The sequence below is a fragment of the Bos indicus genome, chromosome 19 (assembly GCF_029378745.1).
Source record: "Bos indicus isolate NIAB-ARS_2022 breed Sahiwal x Tharparkar chromosome 19, NIAB-ARS_B.indTharparkar_mat_pri_1.0, whole genome shotgun sequence".
NCBI lineage: Eukaryota > Metazoa > Chordata > Mammalia > Artiodactyla > Bovidae > Bos > Bos indicus.
The window spans coordinates 6,477,868-6,498,752 of NC_091778.1; the positions used below are offsets into that span (position 1 = coordinate 6,477,868).

Consider the following 20,885-nt stretch of genomic DNA (forward strand, 5'->3'; position numbering starts at 1 on the left):
TGAATTTGAGAATTAATGCCTTAGTTATTCCTTGTGAATTAATTCTGTCTTGCCTAGGAAGATGGATTATAAGTAATGATGCCTTTGTTGTCAGTTTAAAATTGTCTCTTTTCAAGTAAAAGTTTTAACATAATGGTAAAAGTAAAACCTTGCATTTTAATTGTATCAGAATTTCAGGTGAAATTTGCATTTTTTAAAAGTGGTATAAATGCTCTAGGCTGTTTTAGATTTAGGGACAGCAAATGGAAGAGATAATTTAAGAGATAATATCAGTAGCAAATTTAGTAGTAGAATTTATATTTAGTATTACTAATTCAGTTCAGTTCAGTCGCTCAGGCATGTCCAACTCTTTGCGACCCCATGAACCACAGCACGCCAGGCCTCCCTGTCCATCACCAACTCCCGGAGTTCACCCAAACTCATGTGCATTGAGTCGGTGATGCCATCCAGCCATCTCATCCTCTGTCGTCCCCTTCTCCTCCTGCCCCCAATCCCTACCAGCATCAGGGTCTTTTCCAATGAGTCAAGGTAGTAGTAAACGTATATTTGATGAATTTATGTTTAACTGTTTAATTTAAATGTCTACAAGACTAAATAAAAGGCTACATCATGTAATCCAAACAATGATTTAGGAGGAGCTGTCCTTCTATTCCTTCTCCTTATACATAAGGTCAACCTAATATTTTAAATATCCCTATTTATTATGTATTAAAGAATTAAAAACAAGTATTATTTTGTGAGCATCATTTCAGTTTATGACTATAAGAATACAGTGTTCTCAGAAATCAGAAATTTTCTGCAGTTTTTTAGCTAATAAGAATTCAGATTTAGCAAAGATAGATATTCTTCATTATGTAATAAGTTCAGCTTTATTTTCTTGCCCTCATAGTGAAAGAAGAGCTCTGTTAGCTTCCCAGACGTCCCTCACGCCATTGGGAAAGAACGGACACAACATCCCAGCAACACTGGCACTCGAGTCTAAGGAACTTGTTAAATCTGTCCGTGCCATACTTGATATGGATTGTAAGTTTTCTATACGTTTTCACTCTTTTAAAAATCACTTATTTAGCAAAACAAAAGAAGAAAATTTCACATTTGGTTGTTTACTCTTGTGAAATGTATTGATTTGCCTATGGTGAAATTGATAGCTCTTTGATAAAAACCTTAAAAGGTTTAATGCAACCAGTTGTAGGAGGAGAATATTTGTTTTATTTTAAGTGCTCAAAATGACTTCCAGCAGAAGATAGCTGGTTAAGACTTTTTTTTTTACCTCTACTTCCATCTAAAGGCTCTTTGAAATGGTATAATAAATTCTAAAAATAAATCCACAACAGCACTGGAGACCTGGAAGGGTGGAATCAACCTTGAGGGATTTTTTAATAGTATAGAACAGATGGAATAAGATTGAAGGTAAGGCCCAACTGAGCAAAAGACCCTAGAACACAATAAAGATGAATGACAAGGCTGCTGAAACATTAAATATAACTGTGAAAACCCCCTGGATCACAACCAGAGAAAATTGGGAACAAACCCTGGGGCAGTCAGCAGGGTAATTAATTACAGGGCTGCAGAAGAGCTGAAGCAGTTCCCTGCTCTTCAGAGCTGAGGGAACACTCTCTCAAGGAGCTGCATGTTCTGTCTTGGACGCCTCCAGCGCTCTCAGTGACCTCCACGCTGACAGGGAGATCCTTGGGGAAAGCTTCAGGATTGGACATTGCCATCCTTCCCTCTTCCTGTCTCCAGGCACTTGTTCCCCCAACATATGTTTGAACTTCCTTTTTATTGTCTGTTTTCTGTCTCTTTGCTTGGTGTCAGTCTATCTGCCACTTGTCTTTGTATTGGCCTTTTACATTTCTCTATTCCTCTAGTTTGTACTCGTAATCTCTATGCTAGGGACCAGATACACACACACACGCACACACACACACACGTAGCAAAAGTCTATGTTAATATACTAAAGAATTAAAAAATAACAAAAGAAAAAGTCTGTTTTAATCAAGTATTAAAATAGTAAGTAAATCGAATATTAAAGTAGTAAGTCATCTACTACCCAGGACTTTGAGTAAGTCCTGAGGAGTAGATGACTTGATTTAGTAAAATTAGGTAATATTCAAGACTCTTCCTGCAAAGTAACATTTGACTTTAAAACAATGCTATAGAGGATTGGAATCCATGCTTCTAAGAGTATTTGCTAAATTTTTGCAGTGAGCATTTTTTTATAATTTTGATTAACCTATTACATTTTTTTTTAATTTTTTATTTTTTTTAAATTTTATTTTATTTTTAAACTTTACAATATTGTATTAGTTTTGCGAAATATAGAAATGAATCTGCCACAGGTATACCTGTGTTCCCCATGCTGAACCCTCTTCTCTCCTCCCTCCCCATACCCTCCCTCTGGGTCGTCCCAGTGCACCAGCCCCAAGCATCCAGTATAGTGCATCGAACCTGGACTGGCGACTCGTTTCATACATGATATTATACATGTTTCAATGCCATTCTCCCAAATCTCCCCACCCTCTCCCTCTCCCACACAGTCCATAAGACTGATCTATACATCAGTGCCTCTTTTGCTGTCTCGTACACAGGGTTATTGTTACCATCTTTCTAAATTCCATATATATGCATTAGTATACTGTATTAGTGTTTTTCTTTCTGGCTTACTTCACTCTGTATAATAGGTTCCAGTTTCATCCATCTCTTTAGAACTGATTCAAATGTATTCTTTTTAATGGCTGAGTAATACTCCATTTTGTATATGTACCACAGCTTTCTTATCCATTCATCTGCTGATGGGCATCTAGGTTGCTTCCATGTCCTGGCTATTATAAACAGTGCTGCGATGAACACTGGGGCACACGTGTCTCTTTCCCTTCTGGTTTCCTCAGTGTGTATGCCCAGCAGTGGGATTGCTGGATCATAAGGCAGTTCTATTTCCAGTTTTTTAAGGAATCTCCACACTGTTCTCCATAGTGGCTGTACTAGTTTGCATTCCCACCAACAGTGTAAGAGAGTTCCCTTTTCTCCACACCCTCTCCAGCATTTATTGCTTGTAGACTTTTGGATCGCAGCCATTCGGACTGTGTGAAATGGTACCTCGTAGGGGTTTTGATTTGCATTTCTCTGATAATGAGTGATGTTGAGCATCTTTTCATGTGTTTGTTAGCCATCTGTATGTCTTCTTTGGAGAAATGTCTATTTAGTTCTTTGGCCCATTTTTTGATTGGGTCATTTATTTTTCTGGAGTTGAGCTGTAGGAGTTGCCTGTATATTTTTGAGATTAGTTGTGTGTCAGTTGCTTCATTTGCTATTATTTTCTCCCATTCTGAAGGCTGCCTTTTCACCTTGCTAATAGTTTCCTTTGTTGTGCAGAAGCTTTTAAGTTTAATTAGGTCCCATTTGTTTATTTTTGCTTTTATTTCCAATATTCTGGGAGGTGGGTCATAGAGGATCCTGCTGTGATGTATGTCGGAGAGTGTTTTGCCTCTGTTCTCCTCTAGGAGTTTTATAGTTTCTGGTCTTACGTTTAGATCTTTAATCCATTTTGAGTTTATTTTTGTGTATGGTGTTAGAAAGTGTTCTAGTTTCATTCTTTTACAAGTGGTTGACCAGTTTTCCCAGCACCACTTGTTAAAGAGATTGTCTTTAATCTATTGTATATTCTTGTCTCCTTTGTCAAAGATAAGGTGTCCATATGTGCGTGGATTTATCTCTGGGCTTTCTATTTTGTTCCATTGATCAATATTTCTGTCTTTGTGCCAGTACCATACTGTTTTGATAACTGTGGCTTTGTAATAGAGCCTGAAGTCAGGTAGGTTGATTCCTCCAGTTCCATTCTTCTTTCTCAAGATAGCTTTGGCTATTCGAGGTTTTTTCTTTTTCCATACAAATTGTGAAATTATTTGTTCTAGCTCTGGGAAGAATACTGCTGCTAGCTTGATAGGGATTGCATTGAATCTATAAATTGCTTTGGGTAGTGTACTCATTTTCACTATATTGATTCTTCCAATCCATGAACATGGTATATTTCTCCATCTATTAGTGTCCTCTTTGATTTCTTTCACCAGTGTTTTATAGTTTTCTATATATAGGTCTTTAGTTTCTTTAGGTAGATATATTCCTAAGTATTTTATTCTTTCTGTTGCAATGGTGAATGGAATTGTTTCCTTAATTTCTCTTTCTGTTTTCTCAGTATTAGTGTATAGGAATGCAAGGGATTTCTGTGTGTTGATTTTATATCCTGCAACTTTACTACAATCATTGATTAGTTCTAGTAATTTTCTGGTGGAGTCTTTAGGGTTTTCTATGTAGAGGATCATGTCATCTGCAAACAGTGAGAGTTTTAATTCTTCTTTTCCCATTTGGATTCCTTTTATTTCTTTTTCTGCTCTGATTGCTGTGGCCAAAACTTCTAAAACTATGTTGAATAGTAATGGTGAAAGTGGGCACCCTTGTCTTGTTCCTGAATTTAGAGTAAATGCTTTCAATTTTTCACCATTGAGGATAATGTTTGCTGTGGGTTTGTCATATATAGCTTTTATTATGTTGAGGCATGTTCCTTCTATTCCTGCTTTCTGGAGAGTTCTTATCATAAATGGATGTTGAATTTTGTCAAAGGCTTTCTCTGCATCTATTGAGATAATGATATGGCTTTTATTTTTCAATTTGTTAATGTGGTGTACTACACTGATTGATTTGCAGATATTGAAGAATCCTTGCATCCCTGGGATAAAGCCCACTTGGTCATGATCTTTTTAATGTGTTGTTGGATTCTGATTGCTAGAATTTTGTTAAGGATTTTTGCATCTATGTTCATCAGTGATATTGGCCTGTAGTTTTCTTTTTTTGTGGGATCTTTGTCAGGTTTTGGTATTAGGGTGATGGTGGCCTCATAGAATGAGTCTGGAAGTTTACCTTCCTCTGCAATTTTCTGGAAGAGTTTGAGCAGGATAGGTGTTAGCTCTTCTCTAAATTTTTGGTAGAATTCAGCTGTGAAGCCTTCTGGACCTGGGCTTTTGTTTGCTGGAAGATTTTTGATTACAGTTTCAATTTCTGTGCTTGTGATGGGTCTGTTAAGATTTTCTATTTCTTCCTGGTCCAGTTTTGGAAAGTTGTACTTTTCTAAGAATTTGTCCATTTCTTCCACGTTGTCCATTTTATTGGCATATAATTGTTGATAGTAGTCTCTTATGATCCTTTGTATTTCTGTGTTGTCTGTTGTGATCGCTCCATTTTCATTTCTAATTTTATTGATTTGATTTTTCTCCCTTTGTTTCTTGATGAGTCTGGCTAATGGTTTGTCAATTTTATTTATCCTTTCAAAGAACCAGCTTTTGGCTTTGTTGATTTTTGCTATGGTCTCTTTTGTTTCTTTTGCACTTATTTCTGCTCTAATTTTTAAGATTTCTTTCCTTCGACTAACGCTGGGGTTCTTCATTTCTTCCTTTTCTAGTTGCTTTAGGTGTAGAGTTAGGTTATTTATTTGACTTTTTTCTTGTTTCTTGAGGTATGCCCGTATTGCTATGAACTTTCCCCTTAGGACTGCTTTTAAAGTGTCCCACAGGTTTTGGGTTGTTGTGTTTTCATTTTCATTCGTTTCTATGCATATTTTGATTTCTTTTTTGATTTCTTCTGTGATTTGTTGGTTATTCAGCAGCATGTTGTTCAGCCTCCATATGTTGGAATTTTTAATAGTTTTTCTCCTATAACTGAGATCTAATCTTACTGCATTGTGGTCAGAAAAGATGCTTGGAATGATTTCTATTTTTTTGAATTTACCAAGGCTAGATTTATGGCCCAGGATGTGATCTATCCTGGAGAAGGTTCCATGTGCACTTGAGAAAAAGGTGAAATTCATTGTTTTGGGATGAAATGTCCTATAGATATCAATTAGGTCTAACTGGTCTATTGTATTGTTTAATGTTTGTGTTTCCTTGTTAATTTTCTGTTTAGTTGATCTATCCATAGGTGTGAGTGGGGTATTCAAGTCTCCCACTATTATTGTGTTATTGTTAATTTCTCCTTTCATACTTGTTAGTATTTGTCTTACATATTGTGGTGCTCCTGTGTTGGGTGCATATATATTTATAATTGTTATATCTTCTTCTTGGATTGATCCTTTGATCATTATGTAGTGACCTTCTTTGTCTCTTTTCACAGCCTTTGTTTTAAAGTCTATTTTATCTGATATGAGTATTGCTACTCCTGCTTTCTTTTGGTCCCTATTTGCATGGAAAATCTTTTTCCAGCCCTTCACTTTCAGTCTGTAGTGTCCCCTGTTTTGAGGTGGGTCTCTTGTAGACAACATATGTAGGGGTCTTGTTTTTGTATCCATTCAGCCAGTCTTTGTCTTTTGGTTGGGGCATTCAACCCATTTACGTTTAAGGTAATTACTGATAAGTATGATCCCGTTGCCATTTACTTTATTGTTTTGGGTTCGAGTTTATACACCGTTTTTGTGTTTTCTGTCTAGAGAATATCCTTTAGCATTTGTTGGAGAGCTGGTTTGGTGGTGCTGAATTCTCTCAGCTTTTGCTTGTCTGAGAAGCTTTTGATTTCTCCTTCATATTTGAATGAGATCCTTGCTGGGTACAATAATCTGAGCTGTAGGTTATTTTCTTTCATCGCTTTAAGTATGTCTTGCCATTCCCTCCTGGCTTGAAGAGTTTCTATTGAAAGATCAGCTGTTATCCTTATGGGAATTCCCTTGTGTGTTATTTGTTGTTTTTCCCTTGCTACTTTTAATATTTGTTCTTTGTGTTTGATCTTTGTTAATTTGATTAATATGTGTCTTGGGGTGTTTCGCCTTGGGTTTATCCTGTTTGGGACTCTCTGGGTTTCTTGGACTTGGGTGATGATTTCCTTCCCCATTTTAGGGAAGTTTTCAACTATTATCTCCTCAAGTATTTTCTCATGGTCTTTCTTTTTATCTTCTTCTTCTGGAACCCCTATGATTCGAATGTTGTAGCATTTAATATTGTCCTGGAGGTCTCAGAGATTGTCCTCATTTCTTTTAATTCGTTTTTCTTTTATCCTCTCTGATTCGTTTATTTCTACCATTCTATCTTCTAATTCACTAATCCTATCTTCTGCCTCTGTTATTCTACTATTTGTTGCCTCCTGAGTGTTTTTAATTTCATTTATTGCATTATTCATTATATATTGAGTCTCTTTTATTTCTTCTAGGTCCTTGTTAAACCTTTCTTGCATCTTCTCAATCTTTGTCTCCAGGCTATTTATCTGTAATTCCATTTTGATTTCAAGATTTTGGATCAATTTCACTATCATTATTCGGAATTATCGGGTAGATTCCCTATCTCTTCCTCTTTTGTTTGGTTTGGTGTGCATTTATCCTGTTCCTTTATCTGCTGGGTATTCCTCTGTCTCTTCATCTTGTTTAAATTGCTGAGTTTGGGGTGTCCTTTCTGTATTCTGGCAGTTTGTGGAGTTCTCTTTATTGTGGCGTTTCCTTGCTCTGTGTGGGTTTGTACAGATGGCTTGTCAAGGTTTATTTGGTTAGGGAAGCTTGTGTTGGTGTTCTGGTGGGTGGAGCTGTATTTCTTCTCTCTGGGGTGCAATGAAATGTCCAATAATGAGTTATGGGATATCTGTGGTTTTGGGGTGACTTTGGGCTGCCTGTATCTTGGAGCTCAGGGCTGCGTTCCTTGCTGCTGGAGAATTTGCTTGGTATGTCTTGCCCTGAAACTTGTTTCACTCAGAGAGGCTTACAGCATTATATGGAGAAGAGAAGAGTGAGGAGGGAGTTAGAGGTGACCCGAATGAGATGAGGTGGAATCAGTAGAGGAGAGAGTGGTCTATTCAGTAATCTCTTCCTTATGTGCACTCCACAACTGGATCGCTCAGAGTTGTTCACAGAGTTATACCGAGAAGAGAAGAAGGAAGAAGGTGGCAGAGGTGGCCAGGAGGATAAATGGGGGGAATGAAAAGGAGGGAGACAGATCCAGCCAGTAATCAGTTCCCTAAGTGTTCTCCACCGTCTGGAACACACAGAAATTCACAGAGTTGGGTAGAGTAGAGAGGGGTTAGGGAGGAGACACAGGCGACCTGGTGGAGAAAAAGGAGAGTCCAAAGGGAGAGAGAGCAGTTAAGCCAGTAATCTCGCTCCCTAGTGAAAAATGGGTACTGAAGATTGGGTTCTTAAAGGTACAAAATTGGTAACAAATACATAAAAGCAAAAATTTAAAATCTAGAGTAGAGTTTGGAATTTCAAAAATACGATGTTAAAGAAAAGAAGAAGGAAAAGAAAGAGAGAAAAAACGAACAAACACAAACAAGGTCGCAAAAATTATAAAGAAAATATAGGTACAAAATTGATAACTAATACCAAAAAGCAAAAGTTAAAAATCTAGAGTAGAGTTTGGAATTTCAAAAATACAATGTTAAAAAAAAAAGAAGAAAAAGAAAGAGAGAGAAAAAAAAACAAACAGGAACAAACAAAGTCGCATAAATTATCAAAAAAAAAAAAAAAAATACAGGTACAAAATTGATAACAAATACCAAAAAGCTAAAATTAAAAATCTAGAGTAGAGTTTGGAATTTCAAAAATACAATGTTAAAGAAAAGAAGGAAAAAAAAAGGTCAAAAAAATTATTAAAAAAAATATATATGAAGTTTGCTTTAAAGAAAAGAAAAATGGGGTCTTCTTTTTTTTTTTGCAAAGTAATCGGTTATAAAAGTGGAAATTAAAGGAATAATAGAGGACTTAAAAATTGTTTTTAATTTAAAAAAATAATTTAAAAAAGAAAGAAAGAAAGAAAGAATAATCGTACAAATAGTAACAATATATCTAGGACTTTCTCTGGTTTTGTTTTGAGTATTGTGGGTTCAGTTCATTTTTGGCTAGTTCCTTGGTCTGACTTACATTTCTCAAGATCTATAGGCCCCTTCCTATGTAGTTGGTAGTAACCACAGGGTTTTAATCTATTGCCTGTAGCCTCCAAGGCATTTCCCTCTGTTATAGCTTCTTCTGTTTGCTGGTCTCTTCAGTGTCTGGTTTCTGCCCGGACACAAAGGGTACAGTGGAGGACACTTTTTTTTTTTTTTTTAGGCTCACTTATTCAGTGACGCTGAGGGGAGGGAGGTAGGGAGGGATGCTGCAAACAAATAACACTGGCGTGTGCTCGCAGTGCCTCAGCCACACTGGGTCTGCCCCCTGTTCACGGCGCGTGTAGCCTCTCTGCCCACGCTGCTCAGGCTCTAGGTTGCTCCGCTGGGAACCATCCGTGGCCGGCCCTGGGCTGCCTGTACTTCCCAGGTCCAAGCCGCTCAGGTTCAGGCACTCGGGTAGTTCTCAGAGGCGCAGACTCTCGGTTGGGCCTGCGTTTTGTGCACTTCCCAGATCCGAGCAGCTCAGGTGATGAGGTGTTTGGCGGGCGCGATTGCTTCGACTTATCGCCTCCCCGCCACTCGGTTATCTAGGTGTGCACCGGCACACCTTCTCAGGGAGATGTTGACCGTCCAGACCCCCAAGAAGTTTTAGTTAGCAAAGAAGCCTGCTTACAGTTTTATAGATAATGTCTCTCTGGGGCTGCGATTGTCCCCTTCCGGCTCTGGCTGCCTATCACCGGAGGGGGACGGTCTGCCACCGGCTATCTCTGTTCAGTCCTTTGTTCCATGCTCGGGCCTGGCGGTGTCATAGGTTAGGGCTGGCTTTTCACGTGGAAGATATCCCACAGTCTGGTTTGCTAGCCCAAATTATTTCTCTCAGATAGCGCTCGGGGTATTCAGGCCAGATTCTTGCGATGCAGCCCGCGCCGCGCCTCCCTGCCCAGCCCCCACTTGCTAATGGCGTGTGCAGGCGTCTGTGCTGCTTCTCCGCTGGGGGATTTACTGTAGGGCTCGCAATGTGCAGGTTTTAATTGTTTATTTATTTTTCCTCCCTGTTATGTTGCCCTCTGTGCTTCCAAGGCTCGGCACAGATTCGGCAGTGAGAAGGTTTCCTGGTGTTTGGAAACTTCTCTTTTTAAGACTCCCTTCCCGGGACGGAACTCTGTCCCTCCCTCTTTTGTCCCTTTTTTTGTCTTTTATATTTTTTCCTACCTCCTTTCGAAGACTTGGGTTGCTTTTCTGGGTGCCTGATGTCCTCTGCCAGCATTCAGAAGTTGTTGTGTGGAATTTACTCGGCGTTTAAATGTTCTTTTGATGAATTTGTGAGGGAGAAAGTGTTCTCCCCGTCCTACTCCTCCGCCATCTTAGCTCCTCCTTCACATTTTTTTTAATTAAATGTATTTTAGAAACCCTGTAAGAGCTCTTTATGTGAAGAAATTCTGTGTTTTTAGGGGGGATGAGAATAACCACTACTAATGTATTCTGTGTAAGATGGGAATTTTATGTCAGACATTTTTAGTGAGGGTGGCAACAGCAGAGCAACACCTGCACAGACATCGCCCTGTGCACATTGCAGTCATTCGTTTTAATTACCTTGCTACCATTAACCTTGATATTTGTCAAACATGATTATTCACAGAAATTTTTTGAAGTTCAGCAGAACTTCTTTGGAAGAAAAGTAAAGAATTATGTCTACACTTTTTATCTGTTAATAGAATTATACCTACTCTGCTGTTTAAAACTCATAAATAGTTTCTATGTTGTCTTCTTATTTAGAAATACAGTTGCTAATATTTGCATATTTCCCAGCACTTTTGTAATTATATATAACTTATCTTTTAAGTTGATAATTCAGATAAACTCAGCTCATTTTTCTTTGTTTTTAAGCAGTAGCTTTTTCTATCTATAATGCAAAGGAGAAAATCACTATCAGGAGGTAGATAATTCAGCTCCTCCACTTCATTTCCTTTGACCTGGCTATCTGATTAGTTCAAGTTACAGTTTGAAGTTTTCATTTGGGTAATTATCTCCACTTTCTTGTTAATTTAAGTACACTCCAGGATATTATACTGTGGAATTTCCTTAGAAATTAAATTAAGATTTCTTAGGTCTTATAACTTTAAAAGCAGTCTCTAAGGGATGTCTAGAGGACAGTTCCAAACCATTTTTGGATCTTGTACTCCACTGAAATTTGATGAAAGTCCTCTTCCCAGAAATGTGCAATTGAACACATTTTTTCATCCATTATCAGAGTGTTTATGAATCCCAACTTAAGAACCCCGATGTAGAATTACAGGGAACACGAATGCTTTCTAGAGCATTGCAAACATGGCCATCCATCTCTCCAAAAAATACCTCTAGCGGTGGAGAAGTCTGTGAATCATAGAGGTAGCCGAGTTCAGTAGCACTTGGAATCCAGGTAAACAGTGTACCTCAGAATCTCGGTATCTCCCCAAAGTGCCTCAGAGAGCCTCTCAGTCGGTCAGCCAACCTCAGTAGCCAAGTTACCACTCTGGCCTGTTCCCTCATGTGAAAGGCAGATATCATAATGTCTCAAGGGGCAGGATCGAAGGATTACGCAAGGTACATGTCAAGGACCTGGTAGTATACGATGTTCCATAAATCAGTGTTACTGCCACTGGTACCACATTATTTAAAGTACTTAATTTAAATAATTAATACTTTTTCTGTATGGTAATTATTAAGTAATTTTCTAAAGCTTCATTCAACTTAAATACATTTGAAAATGTGATAGATGAAAGCTTTTCTTAATATATGACATTTAATGTTATTACCGATTTCCAGTTAGAATGTTATCATCACAGGAAGCTGCGGTTACACGTCTGAACTGGCATCTTATCTTTCAGTTGTTTATTGCTAACTATAAGGAAACTTAGGTTGCCTCTGTTCTGTTCACCTTCAGTGAAACAGCATGTAGGCGTAATAAACATTTTCAATCAGTACTGGGACCCCTGGAGGTCTCTACATGGATCTCCATCAGTATTTACGTGATCAGTGTTGTGATGCTTTAGTGTAATCTTTATTTGAAATACCTACATCTTTTAAAGTGTAATCTTTGTTTGATTTTATAACAAAAGCAGGAAGAGGCAGTTCTAGTTAAGAAAAATGCACATTAAAGCAGTATCTGGCTGGGTGTCCAATAGGAGGTCTTTTATAAAAAGAGAAGTTGTTGACTTCCTGGTAAATCGACAGCATAAGCACAGGCTTCTACCTTCCTTCCCATGGAAATGGTAAACGGAATGTAAAAATGGGGGAAGTCTTTAACAGCACTAGCAGGTACAGGCAAATCCCAAAGGCTTGTCAGTATAGGACAACTAGAACCACATAGAAGAGAAGAACAAAGGTCTGTCTTGTTCTATCTCTGCTGAATAACAGTTGCAATTTTGGGAGTAACTGGAGGGAAGCCTGGCTGGAGAATACTCCTTAATGCATTGTAATCTGAAACGGTAATGAATACAGAGACTGGCTAGAGGTACACAGACTCTTTTTACTCTAATATTTTGGCGAGTCAGTATCATTTGGTGAAATCATCAGGGTCTATGTGGATTCCATGTCAAGCAGAAGGTCAGTGGGGCTTGGTCCGTTAGGCAGCCTAGATACACGTTAGACCTGACACACTCTGGGTCCCACAAGAGATGCATGTAAAGAAATAAATGTAAAGGAAACCTGACGCCACAGGCCACAACGCTCTGCACAACCGTCTCTGGTCCTGGCTCATGACTCACTCCCCTAAGACTGCTGCAGTGCCCTCGTACCTGCAGCAAGTGCACGTGGGCCAGCCTCCAACCTGAGCTTAGATCACAACTTCAGCAACAACTTGGTTGCATGTCAGAGCAGCCAAGGGTCCACACCTTCTTGAAAAGGTCAAAAACCAATTCTGAGTAAAGAGCTCTCTACATTCAAGACTTGTATAAAGAGATACTCATTCATTCAATTCATTCAAGTTCTTATAAACAAATATGTATATGTATCAGTTCAGTTTAGTCACTCAGTCATGTCGGACTCTTTGCGACCCCATGGACTGCAGCACGCCAGACCTCACTGTCCATCACCAACTTCTGGAGTTTACACAAACTCATGTCCATCAAGTCAGTGATGCCGTCCAACCATCTCATCCTCTGTCGTCCCCTTCTCCTCCTGCCTGCAATCTTTCCCAGCATCAGGGTCTTTTCCAATGAGTCAGTTCTTTGCATAAGGTGGCCAAAGTATTGGAGTTTCAGCATCAGTCATTCCAGTGAATATTCAGGACTGATTTCCTTTAGGATGGACTGGTTTGATCTCCTTGCAGTCCAAGGGACTCTCAAGAATCTTCTCCAAAAACATTGTTCAAAAGCATCAATTCTTCAGTGCTCAGCTTTCTTTATAGTCCAACTGTCACATCCATACATAATACTGGAAAAACCATAGCTTTGACTAGATGGACTTTTCTTGGTAAAGTAATATCTCTGCTTTTTAATATGCTGTCTAGGTTCATCATAGCTGTTCTCCTAAGGAGCAAGTGTCTTCTAATTCCATGGCTGCAGTCACCATCTGCAGTGATTTTGGAGCCCAAGAAAATAAAGTCTGTCACTATTTCCATTGTTTCCCCATATGTTTGCCATGAAGTGATGGGACAAGATGTCATGATCTTAGTTTTCTGAATGTTGAGCTTTAAGCCAACTTTTTCACTCTCCTCTTTCACTTTTATCAAGAGGCTCTTTAGTTCTTCTTCACTTTCTTCCATAAGGGTGGTGTCATCTGCATATCTGAGGTTATTGATATTTCTCCCAACAATCTTGATTCCAGCTTGTGCTTCATGTAGCCCAGCATTTCTCATGATGTACTCTGCATATAGTTAAATAAGCAGGGTGACAATATACAGCCTTGATGTACTCCTTTTCCTATTTAGAACCAGCCTGTTGTTCTATGTCCAGTTCTAACTGCTGCTTCTTGACCTGCATACAGATTTCTCAGGAGGCAGGTCAGGTGTTCTGGTATTCCCATCTCTTGAAGAATTTTCCACAGTTTGTTGTGATATACACAGTCAAAGGCTTTGGCATAATCAATAAAGCAGAAGTAGATTTTTTTTGGAACTCTCTTGCTTTTTCGATGATCTGATGGATGTTGGCAATTTGATCTGTTTCCCCCACAGTCAGTCTCTCCCATCAGGAAGCTTCCATAAGCCTCTTAATCCTTCTCCATCAGAAGGCAGACAGAATGAAAACCACAGTCACAGAAAGCTAATCAAACTGATCGCATGAACCACAGCTTTGTCTGACTCAATGAAACTGTGAACCACGCCATGTAGAGCCACCCACGATGGACAGCTCATGGAGGAGAGTTCTGACAAAATGTGCTCCACTGGAGAAGGGAACGACAAACCACTTCAGCATTCTTGCCTTGAGAACCCCATGAACAGTTGAATAGGATGTATATGTATACATAGAAATATTTGATTATGAAAAAGTCCACTGTCAAGAAAATAAGAGATAGCTGTTGAGATTCAAGATGGTAGGGTGGTCTCATTCAAAAACCTCCCCATTCTGTTCCTACACTTAGAAATGACGTTTAAAATTGTGTGTTTTCAAAAGATAAAAACCAAGAAATGAATGCCTCCCTGCACCAAAAAACAGAAGGTAAAACTGTAATCATAACTGGAGTCTTAGGCTTCTGAGACCAATAGAATTAATATAGGCAGATGGAGCAAAGTTGCAAACACCCCTGAGAACCGAAGTGATGCCAGAGCAAATGAAGCAAGGTACAGGAACATTTCTGTAGAAAATACACTTCTTTTTTCAAGTCACTCACATATTAGGCATTTTTTTTTAATCTTTTCAATTTAGGAGCCACCTGGGCCTGCCACCAATTGAAGCTGAAAGTAAATATTCTCATCCACTATAGATGGGAATATAACCTCACACAACATTTTGGGAGTCAGCTTTGTAGTATATATTAAGACCTTTTAAAATGTCTATTTCAAAATATTTTTTGAAGATAAAAATGTTTTAATGATCATATATTTTAACCCAATAATCCCATCTGTTAGTATTTTTGCAAAGAAAATAATGAGTGATGTGCATACAAATGTGTATACAAGTACTTTCATCATGGCATTTCTTATAACAGCAGAAATATGGATGTTCAACTGTTGAGTAATTATATAGTTTTTACTCAACCCATTGAAAATAAGGGTGAATTTTCCCCAACAAGCAATGACCATCTAACAACACATATTTGTTTATGTAAGACTCCTGACTCGATTTAGGTATTTCTGTCTGAAATCAGCAGTGTTCTGACTTTTAAAATTAGAATGTCAGTAATGGCTGCTTTTTATCTTTATATTCTGATGCTAACTAGAAGTTATTTAGACATGGGAAAAGTCTTTCTGAGAAAAAAGGGAAATGTGGTACTATAATATTTAAAGGCCTTCATAATTTTTCTTTTAAATCTAAAACTCACACTTGATATAACATCTTCATCTTCTCATTCTACTTATTCTAGGTCTCAAACTCTCATCTTTGCTTTCCTTATTTCTTTCAAAACATATTTTTATTAACCAACACGAATTTATTTGGTGGAAATCAGCCATACTCTTTAGAATGGGCATTATGGTATTTACTTCCATCTAAAATAATCATGCTATTAATATATCTTTCTTCTCCTAGAATTGGGGGAAATGATTCATGTATAGCAGATAGGTTACATGATTCTGATGCCATTTGAGAGACAGTTTCACTTGTTTTTTAAGGCTGACCTTTTCTCTAGTGACTTGGTTATTCAGATTCAGATAATAACCACTGTAAATATTCATGGTGTTTTACCATTCAAGGAATATGGTAAACTTACATATTCTCTTGTATTGTTACAGACTGAAAGTAGGTTACTGCTATAATGTTCCATTAAGAAAATATATCAAATTTAATCTTGGGTGATTTCTGGAAAATCAACTATGCTTGAGTTATTCAGTTTTATTTTAAGAAGGCAAATTATTATTAGCCTCAAGAAAAATAATTAATTTTTTCCTAGTACAATTTTCAAAAATAAAAAAGTGAGAGAAAAATAGATCATTTAAGAGAAGGTAATCTTTTAGATTCACTTAGATTTTTTTACCTCATTCTTTCATTAGCTATTTATTGGATGTCTTCAATGGGCACGACCCTCTCCTAGGCCTTTGATAGCAGCGTAAACAAAGTCCTTGCTCTCAAACTGTTTAAATAACTGTAAGGGCAGAGATGGACAAACAAGTTGGCAAATAAGTACATGACAATTCCAGATAGTGACGACTGTTGGGCATGTAATAAGCCAGTTGTGTAAGGAAATATGAGTATGTGGTAATGCTACTGTATTTGAAGAGAAGATATTTGAACTGAGATCCAGCCAGCAGGAAACCTGTATGGGAAGAGCTTTTTAGACTAAGTACAAAAGCCTTGAGGTAGGAGCAATCTTAATGTATTTGAGAGGGAAAAAAAAAGTCCTGGGGTATTTGATATATATGAGAAAGCAGAAGAGTAGCCAGGAGGTAAGGGTGGAGATGCACAAAGGAGCCAGATCATATAGGACTTTGAACACCATAAAAGGAGTTTGGATTTTATTTTGAGTATCATAGGAGCCATTAATGGTTTTAAGCAGAAAGGAATAACATTATCTGGTCTACATTAAAAAAAAAAAAATCACTACTCAGGCAGTTGTTTGAAACTGGACTCTAAGAGTAACCAAGAGTGAAGAGAGCAGGAAGACTAATTGGCTATTACACGATTGACATAGGAGATGACAGTACCGTGGGCTAGGTTTGGAGTAACAAGAAACAAATATTCGCTTTTAAAAAGAGAAGTTGGCCAGTGTATATAATTTTTTGGAACATTTGAAATTCGATATTAATGTTTAAACTTGATATTTGTTGAATATTGGGTCAATAAGTAACCAAAAGTCCACAAGCCCAAAGCAGTTGCCTGTCATTATTTTGGATCTTAAACTACCTCATGTTTCCCTACTGCTCCTTCTGCACATTAATTAACTGTTGGGTATTCGCCCTATATGTTAAATAAATTTCTGAGAATTGAAGTCCTGAGATAATTTAATAATACCAAATCCATAGTTGTTGTTGTTTACTCGCTAAGTCATGTCCAACTCTTTGCAGCCCCATGGACTGTAGCCCACCAGGCTCCTCTGGCCATGGGATTTCCCAGGCAAGAATACTGGAGTGGGTTGTCATTTCTGTCTTTGTGGGATCTTCTTGAATCTGTAGTAGCCATCCCCTGTTCTTGTTTGGTACATAGGAAACATATATAGTACAGTTTGTCAGTCTTAAAAATCAGGATTCCACTCTGTTTTCTGTATTCAATATACATGTGTTTCCTGTATTCAGTATATATAAACAGATATTCAGTAACTCAATCCCAGAGCTTCCACATGGTATTTGTCTTCATAGATGATCATTTCCAGGACAGTATTTCAGAAATATACTTTAATCACATACTGCCAGCAGCTGTAGCTATAAAAGCATGGCCAGACTGTAGCCTGCCAGTCTCTTCTGTCCATGGAATTCTCCAGACAAGAATACTGGAGTAGGTAGCCATTCCCTTCTCCAGGGGAACTTCTTGACCCAGGGATCAAACCTGAATCTCTTGTATTGCAGGCAGATTCTTTATGATCTGAGCCACCAGGGAAGACCAGACAAGCAAGACCTAATTTCTCCCACAAGACAGGAATAAGCTGTCAAGGGGATAGCAGAATGCACAGCATATAGGATTTAATTAAGTAAATGTCTGTATACCTTAGCACTAACATGGTGAACAGACTATAACTTAAAATGATTTCCAACACAAAAGCAGAAAAAATATAGGAATACCTCATAAGTTACAGAAGACATGGATGGTAGAGTGTAGGGAATTAGCTCTCTTCTGAGAAATGAAGGTCTGTAATTCCTGGCACAATTAGAACTGACTATAATAACAGAATGTCTAAAGTGTAGTCCATGTTTCTATCCTATAACTGGACAAACAAAATGTAGATGATGGCAGAAAGAAATATTTTCCCTCAAGGCCTGAAAATGTCCTCATTCAAACTGAATGCGTTCTTTTAGATTAATGGAATAGGTGTTCTCCAGAGTTCATATGAGGACAAAGTATTAACAGCTCATCTCAGGAAAGACAGCAGCAGTAGCAGTTGTGTGCAGTTACAGCTTTAATAATTATTTAATAGGATAAAATAGATCAATTTAGATCCAGAAGTTCCTTCCTTCAACAACAGACTATTAATATTATTGTTACAGATAAAATATTTTAAAATAATAATACCAAAGATACAGAAGGTTTTTTAAATTCTATCCATTTTAAAGTTTAAAAGAACTATTTTACATCCCTATGTCCTCATACAACCCTGTGAGATAGTCATTGTTATTTCTACTTTAAAAGATATGAAAAGATTAAGGCTCAGAGAACTGAAATAATTTTCTTAAGCCACATACTTGGAAAGTACAATGCCAGAACCCTAACCTAGGCCTTCTACTAATATTAAGTCCTATGAGTCTCACAGGGGTATAGTTAAGTCATTATATCACAATTAACTGGTGGATTTTTTTTCTCTTGAGAGTATATAAAATAGCAGGGTGCCCTATATCCAGTATCATCCTAAGTAAGATAAAAATATGATGACCTCTTGGAGTCTTGACTTTCTGTCTCTAAATTGGGATACAGTCTTCATAAGGTTGTTTCAAAGATTAAATGAACTAGTATGGGAGCACTTTTTAAAACATAAAAAGTATGTTAGTGTTACTGGCTTAGTCATGTCGGACTCTTTGCAACCCCATAGACTGTACCCCACCAGGCTCCTCTGTCCATGAGATCCTTCAGGCAAGAATACTAGAGTGGGTTGGCATTCCCTTCTCCAGGGGATCTTCCCAACCCAGGGATCCAACTCAGGTCTCCTGCTTTGCAGGCAGATTCTTTACTATCTGAGCCACCAGGGAAGCCCTTTAAGTATAAAGTGCTTTGTAAATATGAGGTTATGGAGATTATGTTTTAGAGTCCATTTTTTAAATTTTAATTAGAATCATTGACCAATTTTCATGACATAACAAATATTCAGAATAAAGCAACAGATTACATTGATTCAGGAAGCTTTAATACTTTTCACTGCATAGAAGAATACCTGACTCACTGATATAGTTATTTTCTCAGGTCAGATTGGGAGAGCATCTTTTTTCTTTTTCTTTTAATTAAAAACATCTACAGTGTTTGTTTGTTTGTTTTTTAGAGCAAACATTTGTTACTTCTAAAATTAAAGCATCCTTAAGTACAATAAATGTTTAAGCATCATGGAAACCTCAGAGTAAAAATTAAAAGCTCTCTTTGGAACCATTTAGAAAATATTGTATAAAGAGGGAATAATAAATGTATCTAAGAAAAAAAACTTAAAATCTTTAATAATGTTTTTCACAAATCTGTGACCTTCTGAACTCATCCATCTGCATATCTGATGTTATTGATATTTCTTCCGGCAATCTTGATTCCAGCTTGTGCTTCTTCCAGCCCAGCGTTTCTCATGATGTACTCTGCATAGAAGTTAAATAAGCAGGGTGACAATATACAGCCTTGACATACTCCTTTTCCTATTTGGAACCAGTCTGTTGTTCCATGGCCAGTTCTAACTGTGGCTTCCTGACCTGCATATAGGTTTCTCAAGAGGCAGGTCAGGTGGTCTGGTATTCCCATCTCTGTCAGAATTTTCCACAGTTTATTGTGGAGAAATATCAATAACCTCAGATATGCAGATGACACCATCCTTATGGCAGAAAGTGAAGAGGAACTAAAAAGCCTCTTGATGAAAGTGAAAGAGGAGAGTGAAAAAGTTGGCTTAAAGCTCAACATTCAGAAAACAAAGATCATGGCATCTGGTCCCATCACTTCATGGCAAATAGATGGGGAAACAATGGAAACAGTGTCAGACTTTATTTTGGGGGGCTCCAAAATCACTGCAGATGGTGATTGAAGCCATGAAATTAAAAGACGCTTACTCCTTGGAAGGAAAGTTATGACCAACCCAGATAGCATATTGAAAAACAGAGACATTACTTTGCCAACAAAGGTCCATCTAGTCAAGGCTATGGTTTTTCCGCTGGTCATGTATGGATGTTGGAGTTGGACTGTGAAGAAGGCTGAGCACCAAAGAATTGATGCTTTTGAACTGTGGTGTTGGAGAAGACTCTTGAGAGTCCCTTGGACTGCAAGGAGATCCAACCGGTCCATTCTAAAGGAGATCAGCCCTGGGTGTTCTTTGGAAGCAATGATGTTAATGCTGAAACTCCAGTACTTTGGCCACGTCATGCGAAGAGTTGACTCATTGGAAAAGACCCTGATGCTGGGAGGGATTGGGGGCAGGAGGAAAAAGGGACGACAGAGGATGAGATGGCTGGATGGCATCACCGACTCGATGGACGTGAGTTTGAGTGAACTCCAGGAGATGGTGATGGACAGGGAGGCCTGGCGTGCTGTGATTCATGGGGTCGCAAAGAGTCGGACAAGACTGAGCAACTGAACTGAACTGAACTCATCCAACCAAGTTTACTAATTAAATTAAAGTGATTAGATTTGGGGACTATACAATACTATTGGTGCTTCTCATTTCTTTTATAATAACCCCCAAATGCTAAAGAAACTTGAACTCAACACAGATACAGCACTTGAAGTGAGATGTCTACTTCTTGGACAAGATCTTAGGTAAATTCCTCAACTTCACTTTTGCTCCATTTGTAAAATGGAAAGATGAGCATCATAGCTCATTACATTACAGGATAAAATGAAATAACATTGTGAAATTAGCTTTTACTTAGAAATTAGTTGTTTGCACCTTAAATAATATACTTGTAGATTCATTTTTCCTAGTATAAGGCAGAATAGTATACTGAAGAGATCATATCTTGAATTCAGATTCCAGCTCTAAGACCTAATATTTGTGCAGAGAAGTCCAAAAAGGGGTTCTGTAAGCTCTCTGAGTCTCAGTTTCTTCACCTATGAAAATGGAGATGTCATCAGCTCATG

The 20,885-nt window shown here is 38.0% G+C and overlaps 1 protein-coding gene across 5 annotated transcripts in view; it reads left to right on the forward strand.

Annotated features, from left to right (window-relative positions):
• The window catches only part of STXBP4 (syntaxin binding protein 4), a 253,383-nt gene that overhangs the window by 143,355 nt on the left and 89,143 nt on the right, over nt 1-20,885 (forward strand). For all 5 annotated transcript variants that reach the window (XM_070772475.1, XM_019981250.2, XM_070772477.1 and 2 more), the window contains one exon: nt 890-1,023. In XM_070772475.1, the coding sequence (XP_070628576.1) occupies nt 890-1,023 (134 nt within the window). The remainder of the gene's footprint in view (nt 1-889; nt 1,024-20,885) is intronic.